General features: G+C 45.2%; 1 protein-coding gene across 11 annotated transcripts in view; it reads right to left on the bottom strand.

Annotated features, from left to right (window-relative positions):
* DOCK7 (dedicator of cytokinesis 7) overlaps positions 1 to 20,872 on the bottom strand; it is an 864,306-nt gene that overhangs the window by 573,466 nt on the left and 269,968 nt on the right. For all 11 annotated transcript variants that reach the window (XM_086953476.1, XM_086953469.1, XM_086953439.1 and 8 more), the window contains exons 9-10: positions 9,824 to 9,973; positions 8,271 to 8,351 (exon numbers count right to left, since the gene is read on the bottom strand). In XM_086953476.1, coding sequence (XP_086809602.1) covers positions 8,271 to 8,351; positions 9,824 to 9,973 — 231 coding nt within the window. The remainder of the gene's footprint in view (positions 1 to 8,270; positions 8,352 to 9,823; positions 9,974 to 20,872) is intronic.

Below are 20,872 nucleotides of genomic sequence, written 5' to 3' on the forward strand. Positions count from 1 at the left end.
ATTCTGAGCAACTCTCATTCAATACTCCACCACAATTAAATACAAGTCTCAAATGCCTTACTGTCCTTATACTGTGCTATGGACCTAGCACAGTTTTTTATTGTTCAGTTCCATAGCCCATAGTACACAGATAATCCTTTCAGTCAATGCTTGCTGAATTATTTTGCGGCAAAAGCTCATCAGCCCCAGGGTCTCTTGAGACCACAACCCCTAAACCGTGAATGGATATGGAGCCAAGGCTCACTTTTACAATCATTTGAAACCACATCAGAGTAGGGAAATCCCCATGTCGATATGTTAGACTAGATGGAAATGATTACGTGAACGTGACTTTCAATATGCACACCGTTCACATTAGTTTGTTCGTATTGCACAGTGTCTTGTCCTACAGGGTGACTTATTTATTTTCACTTTCAAATGTTTTCATGGGGGTCCCTCCCCTGGCCTGTTTTTTAATCAAGCTCTCTTTGTCAGAAGCTTCAGAGTGGTTTTGCACTCTCCACTACCACCTAATCGGCTTACTTGCCCAGTGTTTACATGCTTCTTCCTTTACGCTTTCTCATCCTACATCTAGAACGTTCATGGATGCCTTTTTGCATCCATTGTCTACGATGTCACACTCCGCTTACGACCCTTTCTTGCCCCTCACTGCTATCCGCTAGTGCGACATCGTTTTTTTATTTCATAAATCACCAAAACTATGCATTTTCTAGGCACATTGTCTTCCCCATGGGAAGACAATATGCTTTTAAAGCCTTGTTGAATGTATAAGCTACTCTCCTGTTTGAGAGTGTACAGAAGGGGGAGGAGTTTAACCTTCCTACCTATATCTTCTGGATATTTGAAAATAGTAGTATAACTTGAAGACATCCTGGATACGGTTGTTTGCCGTCTCCTGACAATACTCGGTACTCAATATTTTAGATATGCTGTTAAGTTAAAGGATGGACCAGTATAAAATGACAATCAAAAGTGAATCCAATTCAATGTCTTGTACAGTGAAGCATAATGTGGTAAAATGGATAAGAAAGGTTCAAGGTGTCATAGGAGTGTGAGGCTGAGATGAAATCCAAAGCATTTACTAGATCATGTACAGTTTTGTGTGTGTTTGTGGGGCCACAAATGTGGATTGTTAGCCGAACATTGCTTCCTATATATTATTAAGTGTTGGATTTAGCACTGCTAGTTACATTGAGTTCTTAACGTTTACATAGGGGGCATGTAGCATACCTGTGAACAAAATGCATTCTACCTGACTTCAGACTTCCTGACCGTCCTGACTAGTTCAGAAGCGGTCGCTCCCTGTGCCCTGCTCCTGTGAGTATCGTTAACTCTATACTTCTCTGCTGCATTGTGTTTGTGCTCTGCCTCACTACCGCCTAAGTACTCTACATAGCGCTGCAGCGCGAGTGCCATTGCGACACTACTAGGACATTTAAAGAGCTCCTGGGGGACTATTTACACGGCGCTTCAAGTTCTGTGCATTGTAACGCTCTGGGGGCACTGTGGTGACGTCGCTTTAATTTTGAACCCTGATTTAAGTAGCGCTTTAATTTTGAACCCTGATTTGAGTAGCGCTATTTTGCAGCTAGCGTAGTCAATTTCCTGAGCCCCAGCCTACCTCTAGTTTCGTTTTTCCCTACGCTGACGCCATCTTACGTTTGTTGTTGCTGGTGCCTCAGAGCCTGGCCCCCACAGCCCGCCCCGCCTCCCTGCTGACCCTCCCTTGCCCCTCCCCCTCCTCCATCCATATATGACAGATGCATTCTCGCGCAGCGTTCAAGCGCAGCGGTCGCGCCCCATTTGCGCCGAAGCTGCGCCAAAGGTAAGCCCGTCTACGCCCGTCCGCGCCAAGTCCGCGCCCAGCGCCAGACCCCCTGGCCCCCGCACCACCCACCCCACCCGCATTACATACGACCCCTCCACCCTCTTAGCCCTAAACCCCGGCCGACTCCCCAACTTCGCCCAAGCCGCTCCTGGACACACCCATGGACCCTTCACATGCAACTCCTACAAGTATGACGGCACCAAGACCAACTCCTCATCCACTAACACCAAACAGATTTCTGACACCAACCACCTAAAATGCATCCTGCTCAACACCCGCTCGGTCCACAAACACGCCATCGACCTCTGGAATCTACTAGACACCATCTCTCCGGACGTTGCCTTCCTAACAGAAACATGGATGAACGCCTCCTCAGCCCCAGACATCACCATTGCCATCCCGGAAGGCTACAAGATCATCCGTAAGGACCGCACCAAGCAAACAGGAGGAGGCATCGCCATCGTCCATAAGAATTCCATCCGCATATCAACCAGCTCAGACGTCAACCTCGCTAGCGCCGAGCACCTTCACTGCCAGATCCACACCGACCCCAAGACCACACTCAGAGGCACCCTCCTCTACAGGCCACCTGGACCCCGGGCACAATTCATTGAAGACATCACTGACTTTATCACTCCACACGCCCTCTCCTCTGAGGACTACATTCTACTGGGAGACCTCAATTTTCACCTGGAAAAGATCAACGACAACAACGCCACCACCCTTCTGGACAATCTCGCCAACCTCTGACTCAAACAACTTGTTAATACCCCCACTCACTACGCAGGTCACACACTCGACCCTATCTTCACCTCCAGTAAACATATCTCCTTCAGTCACAACACAGTTCTCCATTGGACGGACCACAGCTGCGTTCACTTTAGCTTCAAAAAGAACATAACCCACAACCATCCTCAACCTACTCTGAGAAGAAACTGGAACAAAATCACCTTCAACCAGATCTCCTCATCGCTTCTTCAAAACCCCCCTGCCCACTCTTCGAACCCCAACCAAGCAGCCATCAACCTCACTCAATGGCCAACCAACAGCGCCGACATCCTAGCACCTGTGAAAAAACGTCACATCAAACTAAGCAGCAAAAACGCCTCCTGGTTCAACGATGATCTCAAGAAATCCAAGAAACTCTGTCGCTCCCTTGAGAAGGCCTGGAAAAAAGACCCAAACACCAGCACCAGGGACGCCTTCAAAAACGCCACCCGCATACACCACCAACTGATCCGGACCGCAAAGAAAGCCGCATTCAAAGATCGACTAGACAACAACGCCCACAACAGCAAGGAATTATTCAACATCCTCAAAGAGTTTACCAACCCCACTGCCAACTCCAACGACATCACTCCCTCTCAAACCCTCTGCGACTCCCTAGCTTCGTTCTTCCACGACAAAATAGCAGACATCCACAACAGCTTCGACAAACAACCCGAAGACCAACCCACACAACCTTCCGCTATACCTTCACCCCCCTTGAACATCCTTAATGACTGGAACCCAATCTCCACTGAGGACACCATCCGCCTGATGAACTCCATCCACTCAGGATCCCCCACAGACCCATGCCCTCACCACATCTTCAACAAAGCTGACTCCATCATAGCACCACACCTCCGAGACGTCATCAACTGCTCCCTCAACTCCGCCACCTTCCCGGAAAGCTGGAAACATGCCGAACTCAGCGCCCTTCTGAAAAAACCCACAGCTGACCCCACCGAACTCAAAAACTACCGCCCCATCTCGCTCCTTCCATTCCCGGCCAAAGTCATCGAGAAAGCCGTCAACAACTAGCTCGCCGCCTTCCTCGAAACCAACAAATCCCTCGACTCCTCACAGTCCGGCTTCCGAGCCAAACACAGCACTGAGACCGCACTCATCGCTGCAACAGACGACATTCAAACTCTACTGGACAATGGAGACACAGTCGCCCTCATCCTCCTCGACTTATCCGCAGCCTTCGACACAGTCTGTCACAGCACCCTGTTACAACGCCTCAGAAACATCGGAATCCAAGGAAAAGCACTGGAATGGATCACCTCGTTCCTTGCCGGAAGGACTCAGAGAGTCCGCCTCCCACCATTCAAGTCGGAGGCTACTGAAGTCATCTGCGGCGTGCCACAAGGATCTTCACTCAGCCCCACCCTCTTCAACGTATACATGAGCCCCCTCGCGACCATCGCACGCCAACACAACCTCAACATCATCTCCTACGCTGACGACACTCAACTGATCCTCTCACTCACCAAAGACCCTAACACCGCCAAAACCAATCTACACGAAGGAATGAAAGAAGTAGCCGAGTGGATGAAGCACAGCCGTCTGAAACTGAATTCAGACAAAACAGAAGTCCTTATCTTAGGTACCTCCCCCTCCGCCTGGGACGACTCTTGGTGGCCAGAGGCCCTTGGAAAAGCACCCATCCCGACGGACCACGCACGGAACTTGGGCGTCATTCTGGACTCCTCACTCTCGATGACCAGACAAGTCAACGCCGTTTCATCATCTTGCTTCAACATTCTCCGCATGCTCCAAAAAAATTTCGCTGGATCCCCACCGAAACTAGAAAAACGGTCACCCACACACTGGTCACAAGCCGCCTGGACTACGGAAACACCCTATACGCCGGTACCACTGCAAAACTTCAGAAAAGACTCCAACGCATCCAGAACGCATCAGCCAGACTCATACTAGACATCCCGCGTAAAGACCACATTTCTGGTCACCTGAGAGACAACCACTGGCTCCCCGTCAATAAGAGGATAACATTCCGCCTCCTAACCCACGCACACAAAGCACTCTACGAACTTGGACCCGAATGCCTCAACACACGACTCTCCTTCTACACCCCCCCCCCCCGCCAGCTACGCTCTTCCAATCAAGCCCTTGCTGCTGTACCTCGCATCAACAAAACCACCATGGGAGGAAGATCCTTCTCCCACCTGGCGGCTAAAACCTGGAACTCACTTCCCATTCACCTTCGCCTCACTCAGAACCACCTAGCATTCAGAAAGCTACTTAAAACCTGGATATTCGACAAGTAATTCCCCACCCTTCCTCAAGCGCCTTGAGACCCTCTGGGTATGTAGCGCGCTATATAAATTCATTGAATTGAATTGAATTGAATAGACTTATGATTTGCTCTGGTTTCCATCAGTGTGATACGCTTTTACTTTACAGCCACTCCACCAAGGCAGAACTTGGGTTAGACTTGGTGTGCGACATGTAAATCTGCAATATAACTGTCTCTCCTTCCTCTCTGTGGCTTATTTGCACATAATGTTTGCATCTCTGGGCCAGAACATATGCATCATGATTGGAGGGCATCATGCAGGTGAGTCAATCTGAACTAAATAGTCTAAGAGAACTGCAGGAATGGTTTTGGTCAGCTAATACAGAATTCGAGGACAAGATACCCCAAGACTGATCTGGTGTCAACTACATAATTTAGACCAGATGAGTAAGTCATAGATACATGATTTGAGGGAAGACAACGAGTAAAAGAACCAGGCCCAAATCTAGAATTATTCCACTACTACATAACTTGGGATCTTTTTGTAGATCTCTCATAATCAGAGTTTTTATTAAAGTCACCATCATCACTTACCAGAGGCAGATATTGTTCTGATGATGTCAGCAGTTACAAGTCTAAATCCTTTGTCCTGCTTTGGCTCAGTGAAATATCAGAATTCTGGGCTTTGGTCCCAATATAAGATTACTTCAGTTTTATTAAGTCATAACATTTTGCAAAATACTAGACGGGCCTACAGTGAACCTCTTTCGGCACATAATCAAGGGAAGACAAGAAAGGTGAAACCCTTGAGACCATGTTCCTTCTCCTAAGATAGTGGCATGATTCTTTAACAACATAAACATAGAAGTTATACGTTGTTTAACACGTTAAAAGTTCCTGACTAGTGGAAGTGAAGTTTGTTCAATTTTAAGGTTCAAAGATTTTCTTTTTTGCGGTTTTGTTGGTATTTCTGGCTGTTAAAGTTTTAGGAAGATGCCTAGTGGCAGCTGTTGTAGACAGCTTGCTTCTTCTGAAAACTAAGAATTGCTATGTAGGTTATGTTCAAAGTAAAAGAGATTCAGATATGGCAGACCTCCCACAATATAAAACTGTCATAACACAATACAGGAACAGCAGCACCAATGTAGACTACTTATCTTTTCCAACCAGGAAAAATAAATTAATTTGTGGGTTTGTGTGAAAAAGCATTACCCTTTAAAAAAAAAATGTAAATGGAAGATTTGCCAGTAATACATAACGGATGTTATGTATAACTTGCTCTACTGTGATGCCCTTCTTATGACCTGACATATTACATCACTGATCGCCAGTGGTGGCTGGTGAAATTTGAAAGTGGTGAGGCGTAAAATTTTAGTTGGAGTGTACTGTGGCGAGCGAGCATAGCAAGAAAACCTTAACAACCTAAGAATTTTTTTTTTAAAGAATGGGCAAATGGTGCGTTTTCAAACAAATTTTAGAAAGCGAAGTTGTATTGTGCGCCCTTCCTGCTAGTATGAATGTCTATGCATTCTGGTCAAACATTGACGTGAGCACAAATCGAATTCTCCTACCCCCCTTTTTATTGTTAATTTACTGCTCCTTCAGATCATTTTCACCACTCCTTATAACATTACATTTTTGCAATTAAAATGTGGCTCAATCTGCTTTTTTCCACCAGTGGAAATGAATCTATGTATTTTCACATGTACTATGCTGAGCTATCACCCAGCCACTGCTGCCTTCATTCTTCAGCCCCTGCCGGCTAAATTCGCAACCACACTTTTGTCTCATCCCCACTTCCTTCCCATCACACTCAGCGCGGGGACACGCCGGGATGGCGTCACCATGCGCTTTATAAACCCCTTTATTATTATTATTATTATTAAGCCCAACATTCTTTATTTATTATATTTTGCCAAAAGTATCTGTCATAATGGCTCCCTAATTCATCTATGGACAAAGATCTTTAAATAAAATCTAGATAGTAGCATGTGAGGATTTACTTCAGTCACATCACCTAAACAGCTTATATGTTTGTAAACCATTGTAATAGCCTTATGTCAGGATTCCCAGTGGGGACCATTTTGTTTTAAAACAATTATGCATAGTCTGGATGCTGTTCAAGTTCATGATTTTTATTTTTGGGGTCCAATATGTCTCAAAGAATTTCTGGCAACATTGCTGAAGGGGATCGCACTGAAGCTAACGATTTAAGCTCAGCACGGCTTATTTATGATTGATGAACTTTTATTTATTATTATTATTATTACTGTATTTATATAGCCAGGACCAGAGTAGCGGAGCGCCTCATATAAAACAAAATTAAACAGAACTGGTTAGCAGCACAGATTACACTGTGTACATGTCTAGAGGAAGCGAGATATAAACTACAGATGGTGTCCATTAGTCATATTTGCTTTGAAATATACTCTGAAACCCCAATACAGAATGTCCCCGAGAACCAGTAGGAGCCTCCCACAACTACAGCCAGCAGGTATCCACAGCAGTCACGGCTCAGTTGCAATACTCACAGGGGGGTCGCGGGGTGAGGGCCAGGGGGGGGTTTAAAACGAAATTTAAAAAAAAGTTACCTGACCAGGTCCTGCGCCAGGGTCCCGTGTTGGCGCTTTGAACTTCTTCTAAAAAGAAACAGCAGCCTCACTGGCGGCAACCCCTCTCCGCCAATACTGATGCTGCACCAGCAGCGCCAGGATTGGCTTAGTAGGGATACTCGTCGCCCGCCCATTAGGAGACCAAGGGTTGCAGCGTTGATCACCCCTCGCTCTCCTAATGCGCAGCCGCCAGCCAGAGCAAACACTAGTGCGCATGACTGTGCTGGTCGGAAATATTCTCCGACCTAAACCCAACATGCGCACTTGTGCTGCTGCTTGCTGTGTGCTCTGCGCCACACCCTGGTCTGACAATGGATGTCAGTCAGCATGACGCCGGACAGCACACCGCCTTCAAACTCTGAAGGGGTGGGCGGTCCGGCGTCTTGCTAACTGACATGCATTGACAGTTCAGACAGGGCCGTCGAGGAAGCTGCGGGCGAGGCTTGTGGGTCCACGCTCCAGCACCCTAATGGACACACCGCCACTGCTGATCGCATCTGAAATCTATGGCAGCGCAAGTTATACTTATGTCAGTTATGAAAACCCAGCAAATTCCCTGTTTTGTTTGGGTTTTAAATCATAGTGCTTTTAACATGAATTTCTGAGTTTTTGTTTATCATAAAGTAAAAAGAATAAATTCAATTTTAGATGTTAAGATGTCGGCTGTTTCACCCATTCTGTTCTCCTGTCAGCTCCTAAGCTGACACTGCCAACACTTTACATCTATCTTTGAACTTTCCCATGAAAGGTAATACATTTATATGAGGGCTTAAAAGAAAAATAAGCAAAGATAAAGCATGTGAATTACCTTTGCTGTTTCCGCTTCCTTGAAAATCATATAGGGCTCTGCACATTCACCAATATCGCCTTGTTGTAAAACTTTTTCCAACTGAGAAAAAAAAAATTGGACTATATTATTAGAATAATAATAGGCAGGGAGTTGTATTTATTCAGTGCAACCTAAATTTAATGTTGCATTGGTTCATAGAACAAACAACTGTGGCACATGCAATGTGCATCTCGTGCTAAATAAGTACAGGCAAATTGCAGGTGTAACAGCTTTGTGCCTAGGACAGAATGTGTCTGCAGAAAGCATTCCCCCATTGGCAGGGCATACAACCAAGCTTTCTGCCTTGCTCTGTTATATTTTGCCTTTTATTTCTCTCTTTCATTGAGGAAAAACATGCTTCATTTGTTTTGATCACCACACAAGAGCATGAAGAACAATCAATGACATCAATGCAAAGTTAATATTCATGTAACACGTAATTAAATGCAACAGAGTTCAGAAAAGCACATTTGTCAGGTGATTTGTGCAGAATTATGCCTTGAGCAGCACTGGTGATTCACATCTTCCACAACTCTGGCTTCTGTTGTGTTTTACTTCAACCCATTTGGGGTGTATTTAAGATGTGCAATGATCAAACCCCTCAAAATGTAGGAAAATGCAATACTAATCCTGTTATGGCTTAACATTTCATGCTCATGTACTCTGCAACTAAGGTGCCATAAGCCTTTCACCTTCGTTTACCTTTGTAAGAAAGGAATGCACAGTTTTGCCAATAACATGTACATCGGGTATTGGAAGTAATGTGGACATTGGTTTATAATGCCTACTCCCTTGATGCAATCTATAAAATTCTAGAGCAATGACCTGCAGATTTCAACAATGGGAAACAGCCTTTATTATGCAGGACCCTTACCACACAGTCGGTACTACACAGGTATCTACCATGTAGGCAGGTACTTGTACCCTTACCACGCAATACATTACCACACAGGTAAATATTTTTGCTTTTAATAACATACTTTTTATGTTATTTTAAAAACGCAGTTTAGGTGTCAGGAGGGGTAAAGGGTGATTTTTTAGTTTAGGGGTGGATAGAATAAAGATAAGTAAGGGTGATTGTAGGGTTTAGGGATAGGTAGAAGTCAAGGGATATAAGGGAGATTTTAGGGTCTCACCACCTTCTCTTGATCTTCTTTATCCCATTTTGTAAGAGCTCTTATGGGAAGTACAGCTCCTTGGAAGCGTTTTTTTCTTTTGAATTCACAATGCAGTTTCGGCATTGAGGGTTTTTCTTCTTTTCTTTACATTTTTCGAATTCAAGATGACATTTCTAACTTTAGTACTAATTTTGGAGTTTTTGTCTTCAAAGCCTTCTTTCGATCTCAAGCATACTTAAGGATGTATGTTTTCAACACTTGAATAAAGTGATACTGGTTTCAAGGTTGATTACTGTATCTGTTTTTCAAGAATGTGTTTCCAAAATGAACCTGGACCTCTAGACCATACAAAGATATTTAGTCAATGGTGAATTAAACTTGGTGTTTCCCCATGAGCCTCTCCAACCTCCTTACCTTTATTACAAGGAACACATCTTGAGAAGGATACGTAATGGAAAATACAGCAGATCTAGCCAGTGTGCTAATGGCAGCAGAAGGCACATAAGGGCGGAGCATTCCTTTAACTTGTTCAGAGTTCAAGTCAAAGTAAAAGTTCTCTGAAATCTAAAAGGAAAAATCAGACTGGTAAAGATTATAGTGACAAACAAACTTCAAAATACTGAAACCAAGTTTATTTTCAATTAATTAGATAGCAACAACATTGTAACACAAAAGTGAGTTGTAGCATCATTAAAAGTGTGAACCTAAATGCTTATAATGGCAATGTAAATTGAATCGTTTATGTTGCGCTGTACTAGAACCAACACACAGAAGATGTTAAAAAGAGATATTGTATTTACTGAACTTCCAAACAAGATACGAACATTTTGTGGCATCAGCAAAATGGATGTTGTGTTTCAGGATTCTGGGATGATACACTTGGCATATGTGGCAGTTGGAAATTATGGAGGCGGCAGACAGAACAGAGGGAAGATTGTCTGCTTATGAAATGCTCGATACAAAGCCTTAATAGCCCTTGCGAAGGTAACAGTTTCAGCTCTCTATGATTTACAGGAAGTAAAGAACAAAAGCATTTAAACTGTACACAAAGGCTCTGTCACTTACAGAAAGAAGACATTTGTGTAATGGCTTGTGTTAATTCTTTAAGAGAAACATATTGGACCATGAATGCCTCAATAAATGCAAGTTATGTATTTTGGAACGTAATTGACAGTTTCAGTTTTCAAATTACAAGTGTCATTTCATATTACAACTGCATAAATTAGTTAGATTTTGAAACAGAGAAGTGCCCTAAAAGTTATAGTTTTCTAGCTTGAAAATATCATGATCAGAATGTGAACACTGTAGAATGAGGCATATCTTATACATACACCAATCTTTCCATGACGATGTCTATAAGGGTTCACATTTCTAGATCATAGATCTTGTAGCCTGTCCTGTGAAGATTCAAAATGTGTGACCTTCAGAAGACTACGTTTTGTCAGCAGTGAGTATTCAGCTTTAACAATTGTATTTCCGCTGCGGAGTAAAAAATGAAGGAATGTGAAAATCTTAGCTACCACAGACATGCTAAATGCTGGCAATGCTCAGTTAAAGTCAGCCTTGATTTCTTCACAGAACTGTGGGCAGTGGTCAACTCATTGAATCAAAGAAGAAAGCCTGACAATAAGCACAGAAGATGATTACCAATCATTCTGTCTCTTCAGAATTGTGGGAAAATAAGAAATCTCCCATAAGCAAACATTTGCGATGACTGGCTAGTGTGGAAATTTAATGATGAGAAAGTTAGATCTGAAGGTGAGTGGCAGATGAACTATTTAAATTGTTTTAAATTGAGCTCTTTCATAAACAGACTGCAAATACAGAAGGATCAAAATGGTAGAAATAAGCTCCCTTTAATTTTTTTTAAGGGGTGGGTTTCTGCATTTTGAGCTTGAGGGCTTCTAGGAATTTAGATACTAGGTTGTCCAAAGGTAAAAAAGAGTTGATTTCAGGTAGAGGAAGTGAGAAGACAGAACAAAAGGAAACAAATCCAGATGGAGGAGACGTTAGGTCAGCATGCTAGTCCAAAGCTTGCTCAACACCCAACACATGCCCCTAAGAGTTTGTATAAGACCATGAGAGCAACCATTCATATTTTAATCAAATAATCACCAGCAGATGTCAGAGTTGAACATGTGTACTTAATGGATGCAAGACTTCTAGCACAGTGTCAAAATTGAGTTCTAAAAATAGATTTATTTATGTTCACTTCAAAAAAACACAGTTAAAAACAGAGTACTGGTTCTGGCTTAAACATACAAAACACTTAAAGTAGCCAGTTATGACTACCAGCGTACGCAATATACACCATACCAAAGTTGTTCTCTTGAAAACTCTTTTTTTCATTTTTGTGCCTTTGGCAAATTGTTATCTGAGGGATGGCATGTGGCATAAGTTTTTAACCGTTTTATTTCAGCAAATGTGATTGTTTTTAATGATGCAATTTTTTACCTCCACTGTGAACCCCAACCACCATTTTATGTGTTGGGGTTCTGCAAATGCTGTAAAGAATCCATGGATTTTGTGACTTTATTCTCTCCAATTACTTTATCTGAGGTCCTTTGTGCCACCCATACCCTTATAATGGCCTTTTACTTTTTTGTTCAGGGCACTAGGCCCATGCCTCACCGTCACGAGAGACATTTTGCACTTGTATTTTTGTTTTGTGCACTCGTGAAGGATCTGTGAATCCGATAAGGTATCGAGATACACACTTTAAAGTCCAATCAGCAACTTTTAAAAACATTTACATTTTAAAAACTACCGAACAGATTATACCAAACCAATGCTTTTTGAGTATTGTTCTAATTTCATGGCAGGTTTGGTGTAAATACATTCAGTGGTCTGGATTGCAGGGCATGTAAAATATCATTGAAGCCAAAATGAGAAAATACATTTTTTTCATCCACCCACCCCCTTTAACTGATTTCCCTGCAAGAATCTGCATGAAAATTAGAATTTCAGATCTTAGCTAAGGACGCCAAGTGACAGCCAGACTTTTCACTGTAAAGTGTGGCTAAACCATAACTACAAAGTGGCTGTTGCTACTGTGTAATATATATACAAACACAGCTCATTAAATATGGAAAATACTTCACATGTCTATTTGAATTGTGGAAAATATTATAATGGTCCAGGAGAAAAATGGGTTTCATTATTATAATGGCACTGCACAGTGTTACCATTACGTATTGTTTGATCATCATTCTATTCATGAAAGTTTAAGAAAACCTGAATATTCTCATTCCAATCAGTAGACACTGTTAGCTGCACCTAGCAGACAACAGATTGATCAATCGCTCCATTCTACAAAGAGAATGTGTATATCAAATCAAAGGATGTTTTTTCTAAAATGTTACTTTTTTGTCTAAATAATTCATTCTTTTCTCATCTTTTTTCTACAGTTTAATCCATTTTTACTTATTTTCAATAAAATAAATCCTGCAACTACTGTTGCATTAGGGTGGAGATGGTGCTTATAACACATCAATTTCAGAGGTTTTTTTTGTTTTTAAGTGCTTAGGTTGATTTCATAAATAATACTGCTTAACACCGTTTTTCAGTGAATATACATACATTTACATTGGTGTTATAATAGTAGTGATTCTGTCTTGTTTTCATATTTACTGTATTCGAATTATTAGTATTAGGATTTATTTAGATGTATTATTTATGTAGCATTTGTATTCACAATCAACACTTTCAATGTTGCTTTAATTATCATTTTATTTAGCATTTTAATATTAGTTTAATATTTTGTGAATGTAATTGTTACATGGACCATTTGTTTTACATATGGGTGTGTATATAAACTAAATGACAAATCTAGGTGCATATTTCAGTGAGGTATGTTTAAAACTGATGTTCATATTGAACAACTATATTTTGTATATTTCCCATATTAAAATTAGAAATTTCACTGATGTCATTAACTGACTACCAATAGGAAAACCCTTGAAATCTAAAAATGAGGATGATGTTTTAGAAAAGCTATACATGTATGACGTACAATGCATCACTGCCACCATAGCACTGCTTGCACAATCCAGGGTATCAAAAGATATTCAATTTGAACATCAATAAAATACACATTATATCAACCTTTAACAATGTCAGTCTTGCATCGCAGTGAAATATTTATGACTGAATTCTCCTATCATAGATTTTTATTGCAGGCTTTCAGCTATCCATGCCTTTTGGAAAGGGGCGACCACTCGGTCCCCCCGAACGTATGGCGGAGTGCCTCGATCCCCCCGGGAAGCCATTTTTTGGCGGGAGGCGCGTCTCGGCTGGTATGCCCGAAGCGGCGTAGCCGGGGCGCGCCTTTTCCCGCCCTAGAGGGGGCTGGCCTAGACACCGACGTAGCCAGCCCCGCCCTAGGGGCAGGCAGGGGCGGGTTCTCGCCCGCCCTGAAGACGGATAAAAAGAGACGCAAGACCAGAAGACGTCCTCTTGTTCTTGTGCTCCGAAGCTGCACCTCCTCGCTACCCGTGAGCTCGGGACAGAACGAAGAGCCAATTTTGAGCGTTTTGATCTTTTTCTTTGTCTTCTAGATACTTCGTCGGAGAAATGCCAAAGAAAGTCGCAAAGAGAATGACGACCGACCAGATGGTGCGGGCCCTTTGCAAAGAGGTGTCCGACATAAAGAAACGGTTGGCGATACGGGACGGGGAGGAGGGTTCGGGCCCTGCGCCGGCTGGAGGGAGACCTAAGAGGCCGAGAAGGGTTCCAGCCGGTGGAGACGTCCCGGCCCCCTCTGTACCGCTCGAGGCGCCGACCCCAGTACCAAGGGAGGGGAATCCAATCCCCGTTGTCGTCACCCCGACATCCAAAGAAGACATGCCCCCCGAGCTGGCAGCACAGCTAGCAGCTTGGTTGGGGGATAGTAGTGATGGCGCCACGGCTGCCGAGGCACAGGCGCTGATAAAAGGGCTTCGTGAGAAGAGAGATGCAGCTAAAGTGACTGCGCCGTTGGCGGGAATAGACAAGCCGCAAGCGGCCGAAGCTGCGTCCGGTGCAGGTAAGCGGCCATTGCCGATTGCAAGGGACGAGTCAGCACCCTCTCGTAGAGAGAGATTGGGACAACATGTGCCTTTAGCTATAAAAGAAAAGATCTGGGCTGGGGAGTACGTGAATATTTTCTCCTTGCTTGTTGATCATTATGAGGTGGAGCATGTTAAAAGTCAGAAGGACCTAATGCATCCGAGTGTTTGGCGCGCAAAAATGGCCGCCTTTAAGGTAAATGAGAATATTGGCAACTGGGGCAATGCGTGGGGTATTTTTACATCGATTTTGGGGGAACGTAGGCCCGAGTTGCTTTCTGAATTTCCCATTTATCAATCACGAATTATGGGTTACTCGACAGCGTATCAAGGTAACCATTGGTTTTGTTATGACAATCTGTTCAGGAAAGAAAAGGAACATAACAAGGGTTTGACTTGGGATTGTTACGATTCTGTAACATGGGATAAAATGAAAGAATCAGGAATGTTAAAGATGCCATTGGTTGGGAGCAATGTTGTAGATTACTCCCGCCAAAATGTGGGGACGCCCTTTCGACCAAGTACGAGCACCGACGATCAGTCGAGGCCCGCAGGCAATACAGGGAGGAAGGGTTTCTGCTTTAATTTCAACAAAGGGAAATGTACCAGACCTCCGGGATCGTGTAAATTCAAACATGAGTGTAGTACGTGTGGGTCGTCCCATCCTGAGTCATCGTGCAGAGCCAGAACGGGTGAGAATGGGGGTAAGGGAGGCGCCAAACAGGTCTAAACTAGTCCGAGGGGCGCCTTTACCAACCCCGATTGATACCTTGGCAATGATTCCCTGGCTCAGTGAATACCCGGATCGTACTTCTGCTGGGGTGCTGCGGAACGGTTTTTCACATGGTTTCCGCATCCCGGTAGGGGACTTTCAGGGTGTAGGGATTTGCAAAAATCAACTTTCTGTTTTACAACATACATCTGTGGTGCAAGAAAAAATTCAGAAAGAGGTTAGCCGGGGAAGGGTCGCTGGCCCGTTTAGTGTACTCCCGGTACCGGATTTTGTTTGTTCTCCGTTAGGGGTGGTCCCCAAGAAGGACCCAGGTGAGTTTCGTTTGATCCATAATTTGTCTGCTCCACACGGCCTTTCGGTGAACGACGCAATTGATCCAGAAGTTTGTGCGGTGCGATACGCATCGTTTGATGAGGCAGTAGCCATCTTGAATCGCCTGGGGCCCGGGACGTTGATGGCGAAATCAGATATCGAGTCAGCGTTCCGGTTGCTCCCGGTACACCCAGACGATCAGCGTCTTTTGGGATTCAGGTTCCAGGGGTCAATTTACATGGATAGGTGTATGCCAATGGGATGCTCTATATCATGTGCTTATTTTGAGCAATTCAGTACTTTCCTGCAATGGGTGTTCACGAAGAAAACGGGTTTCCGAAATGTAATGCACTACCTTGACGACTTTTTGTTCCTTGGTCCCGCCGGAAATCCCGAATGTGCTCAGGCCTTAGCTGAATTCTGTGTGTTGATGGGTCATTTTGGCGTGCCATTGGCACCGGGTAAAACTATGGGTCCCACGACTTGCCTCGAGTTTTTGGGGATCGAGTTGGACTCAAGGGAGGGGTGTTTCCGTTTACCAGCTAGCAAAGTGTTAAAATTCAGGGCAGCCCTCCAAGTATGTTTGAATGCATCTAAGGTTACACTGCATCAGTTGCAACAATTAGTGGGAAAGTTGAACTTTGCCTTGAGGGTGATCCCAATGGCTCGCCCTTTTTCCCGCTCAATTGCCCATGCGATGGTTGGCCTAAAGGAGGGTCATCATCGCACGAGGTTATCGGCTGAGGTCCGCCAGGACATGCGGATTTGGTTAGCATTTTTGGCGGACTTCAATGGCCGAGTCGTCTGGAACAAGCCAGCCGTGTCCTCAGAAGAGCTTGGGCTATGGACAGATTCAGCAGGAAGCATAGGCTTTGGCGCCATCTTCGGCACAAAGTGGTCTGCTCAAAGGTGGCCCCTATGGTGGCACGAGAAGGGGCTAACGAGTAATATTGCTTTCCTTGAACTATTTCCCATTCTGGTGGCCCTGAGAACCTGGCCGGAAGGGTTCAGAGATCATTCTGTCGTGTTCTGGTCCGACAATATGACCGTGGTAGAATGCATCAATAGTCAGGCAGCCCATTGTAAATTGATCTTGAGGCTGCTCAAAGAAATTGTCCTACTGTGTATGCAACTGAACGTGGTATTCAGAGCAAAACATGTCCCAGGGGTGATGAATCAGGCTGCTGATGCACTGTCTCGTTTTCACATGCAGGCTTTCTCGGGTTTCCTTCCTTCAGCGGACCCGGAGCCGGCACCCTTCCCCGAAGCTCTCTGGTCTCTCGGTGCCCCGAACTTCGTCACCTCGTGGGAGAGAGTCTAGCACCCAGGACAAGGAAGGCATATGAAGGGGCGTTCCAGGCCTATTTAGCCTTTTTGGGGCCAGAGAGAGGGGGACTTTGGGGTCAGGAAGAGTGGGTTGTACTTTTTCTGATGTCCTTACGTGGGGCTGGGAAATCGGTGGCTACGGCCCAAAGGCATCGTGCCGCCATTTCTTTTGTTGCCAGGGCCCATGGCATCCTGGACCCAACAGCGTCTTTTACAGTACAGAAAGCGCTGCGTGGGTGGCAACGCCTAGAGGGTCGCAGAGTAGACGTAAGACGACCGATAGGTTTAGACAGGTTGTCCCAGTTACTGGCCACACTCCCTAACACATGCTCGTCCCCTTTCGAGACCTGTTTGTTCCGGACTGCATTTACGCTGGCATTTCACGGGGCGATGAGAGTTAGTGAGCTAGTTGCAAGGAACAAACAGGATGTGACGGGGGGCTTGTGCAGGGAACATGTTCAGATCAGGGGTGATGCGATGATTGTCTCCTTTCTCAGGTCCAAGACTGACCAAGATGGGAGAGGGGACTGCACGATCATTCGCAGGAACCCCGAGTCATCCATGTGTCCGGTACAGTGCTTAGAAGATTACCTAGCACGAAGGGTGGCATCATGGGGGGGGACATTGTTGAGGCATGCAGACGCCACCCCGCTGACGAGGTTTCAGTTTCAGCGGGTGCTTGCAATGGCCATTGCCGCAGCGGGCTTGGACCCGGGCGAATTTGGGACCCATTCCTTTCGAATAGGGGCTGCCACTGAGGCTACAGCCAGGGGTCTTAATGTAGAACAAGTGAAACGTGTGGGGCGCTGGTCCTCCAATTGTTATAAGAGGTACGTGCGATTGCACATGTTGTGAAGCTGTAATCATGTACTCACGCTTCTTGTCCTTTGTTTGTTTTCAGTTGCGCAAGCCTACGCGGCAGGGCGGACTGTGCAGTCGACCCAACACCAGGCCAGCGGTCGCACGTCACCGTCTGTGAGGAAGGAGGTGTGGGTCGTGGGCCACTCATACGTGAGACGGGCCGCAGACGTATTCAAAGCAGGTGACATGATTCACGTACCTGGGGAATACGGGTTCAGAGTGTCCTTCTACGGAAGGGGCGGTCTCTGTATTGACCAGTTTCAGGAATTTTTTGAGGGTTTGTTAGAGCGGATGAGGTCACCGCCGTCCATAGTCATAGTGCATTTGGGGGGCAATGATATGGTCACCACCGGTAGACGACTTCTCCTGGAGGCTATGCTTTCCACGGTAAGTTGGTTAGCGAGGAGAGTTCCGGGGTGCATAATTGCGTGGTCTCATGTGATCCCACGAAAAGTGTGGCGGGGGGCTATCTCGATCCCTGCTTTGAATCATTCTGTTAGAAAATTGAATAACAAAGTGAGTAGGTTGTTCCGTTCCAAGACATTGCATTCGATCTCGCATAGTTGTATTAATGATGACAGTATGTATCTGGGGGATGGTGTGCATTTGTCGAGGGTGGGGAATGAGTTACTCATAGGTGACTTCCTAGCTTGGTTAAAATCGTTAAAACATGACCTTTAGGTAGGAGTTTTGTGGGGGGTCCGGATAGCCGGTCAACTATCCGGACCTGTGGCGGTAAGGTCATGATCGGTGAGCACTAATTGGTAGATCCCTATGAGTGGGCGTCACCCAACACGGATGGGAGCGCTCGGGAGAGGTGGCCATTGGCCCCTCAATGGGGAGGCGGTCCCGTCTAAGGGCGGGTCGCCGGAAGTAAAGGAAAGGCGGTCAAGGCCCCTTCCTTTGTAGGAGGGGTTACAGCCCCCTCCTGGGGGAATTTCCCGGGGCCAGTGTCATCTGCGACGGCAGATGCGGTAAGTTGTGTGGGGTGGGGGGAGGTCCACGATACCTTCTAGATACCACACACAAGTCTTCGAACGACCTTTAAATGGCGTCGAGTCTTAAGTGCCCCCGTCAAGTCAAGGGAAATTGTTAGTAGTTGCACTTGAGGTAAGCCTCTGTGCTGTCGCCCCTCCCAAGTGGGAGGGGTAAGTCTGGTTAGGGATCTTGACACCGGTTATGACCTTGCCGTTGGCCCTTAAACGTTAGGATGTACAATTTCAGTGTTTCTAGAGAATGTTTTTGTAGGATGCTAGTTCGGCTAGGAGAACCTCTGTATTAGAGAATATGTTAAGGTTAGCCAAACATCGCAATGTGATAATGAAATTGTACATAACATGAAACGTTTAATGTTTTAATTTTTTGTTTTAATAAATACGGCCGGGAGGGTCACTCCCTCCCACATCCAAAAACTTTAAGAACTGTTTCCGGTTTCCCTCCTTTTGGGGATTGTGTTGAGAGGGGGTGGCGGGTATCTCAGCCATATGGAAAGGGGCGACCACTCGGTCCCCCCGAACGTATGGCGGAGTGCCTCGATCCCCCCGGGAAGCCATTTTTTGGCGGGAGGCGCGTCTCGGCTGGTATGCCCGAAGCGGCGTAGCCGGGGCGCGCCTTTTCCCGCCCTAGAGGGGGCTGGCCTAGACACCGACGTAGCCAGCCCCGCCCTAGGGGCAGGCAGGGGCGGGTTCTCGCCCGCCCTGAAGACGGATAAAAAGAGACGCAAGACCAGAAGACGTCCTCTTGTTCTTGTGCTCCGAAGCTGCACCTCCTCGCTACCCGTGAGCTCGGGACAGAACGAAGAGCCAATTTTGACCCACCCACCAGCCCCTGAGGACAGCAAGTCGTTGTGCAATAAAGTGAATTTTTATAAGTATGTTTTACGTTTCGTTTACAGGCTGTGAAAGTATCAGTTTGTTGTTGATCATAATAAAGTATGGTGAATGTCGTGTAAGTTGTTACGATTAAAATGATTTGATGTAGTGTTGCATTTTAAGCATGTTCTTTTGGTCGTAGCGACCAATGTTTTCTTAGGTTTGAGTAGGAATTGTCGTATTTATTTTTGGTAGGCGGTAAGGTCATGATCGGTGAGCACTAATTGGTAGATCCCTATGAGTGGGCGTCACCCAACACGGATGGGAGCGCTCGGGAGAGGTGGCCATTGGCCCCTCAATGGGGAGGCGGTCCCGTCTAAGGGCGGGTCGCCGGAAGTAAAGGAAAGGCGGTCAAGGCCCCTTCCTTTGTAGGAGGGGTTACAGCCCCCTCCTGGGGGAATTTCCCGGGGCCAGTGTCATCTGCGACGGCAGATGCGGTAAGTTGTGTGGGGTGGGGGGAGGTCCACGATACCTTCTAGATACCACACACAAGTCTTCGAACGACCTTTAAATGGCGTCGAGTCTTAAGTGCCCCCGTCAAGTCAAGGGAAATTGTTAGTAGTTGCACTTGAGGTAAGCCTCTGTGCTGTCGCCCCTCCCAAGTGGGAGGGGTAAGTCTGGTTAGGGATCTTGACACCGGTTATGACCTTGCCGTTGGCCCTTAAACGTTAGGATGTACAATTTCAGTGTTTCTAGAGAATGTTTTTGTAGGATGCTAGTTCGGCTAGGAGAACCTCTGTATTAGAGAATATGTTAAGGTTAGCCAAACATCGCAATGTGATAATGAAATTGTACATAACATGAAACGTTTAATGTTTTAATTTTTTGTTTTAATAAATACGGCCGGGAGGGTCACTCCCTCCCACATCCAAAAACTTTAAGAACTGTTTCCGGTTTCCCTCCTTTTGGGGATTGTGTTGAGAGGGGGTGGCGGGTATCTCAGCCATATGCGCATATAGAAATGAAATATACAATGGAGCAAGTAAAACATCCAATAGAGAAGAGAAGGAAATATGTAATGCACAGTGTTAGGACAAAGCACAAATATGACAAAAGAGGAAATCAGAAAAGTGGTGTCTGTGTTCAATGTTACCCCACAACTAAGCTACTGCCAGGAAAAGAAACTTCTTAGACCTGGTTATCTTGGTTTTGCTATTTTTTTTATTTATTTCTTTTTTTGATATTTTTTTGTCAGCCAGCAGCCAAAGAAAGAAGAGAAGAAAAAAACAGAAAAACCATTCATCACATCAGGTTCACGCCCCCATACCCAGTTTCTTATTGCAACATTATCACTTTTATACAGAATAAATCATAC

This window comes from Lissotriton vulgaris, chromosome 1_1 (assembly GCF_964263255.1).
Source record: "Lissotriton vulgaris chromosome 1_1, aLisVul1.2, whole genome shotgun sequence".
Lineage (NCBI taxonomy): Eukaryota > Metazoa > Chordata > Amphibia > Caudata > Salamandridae > Lissotriton > Lissotriton vulgaris.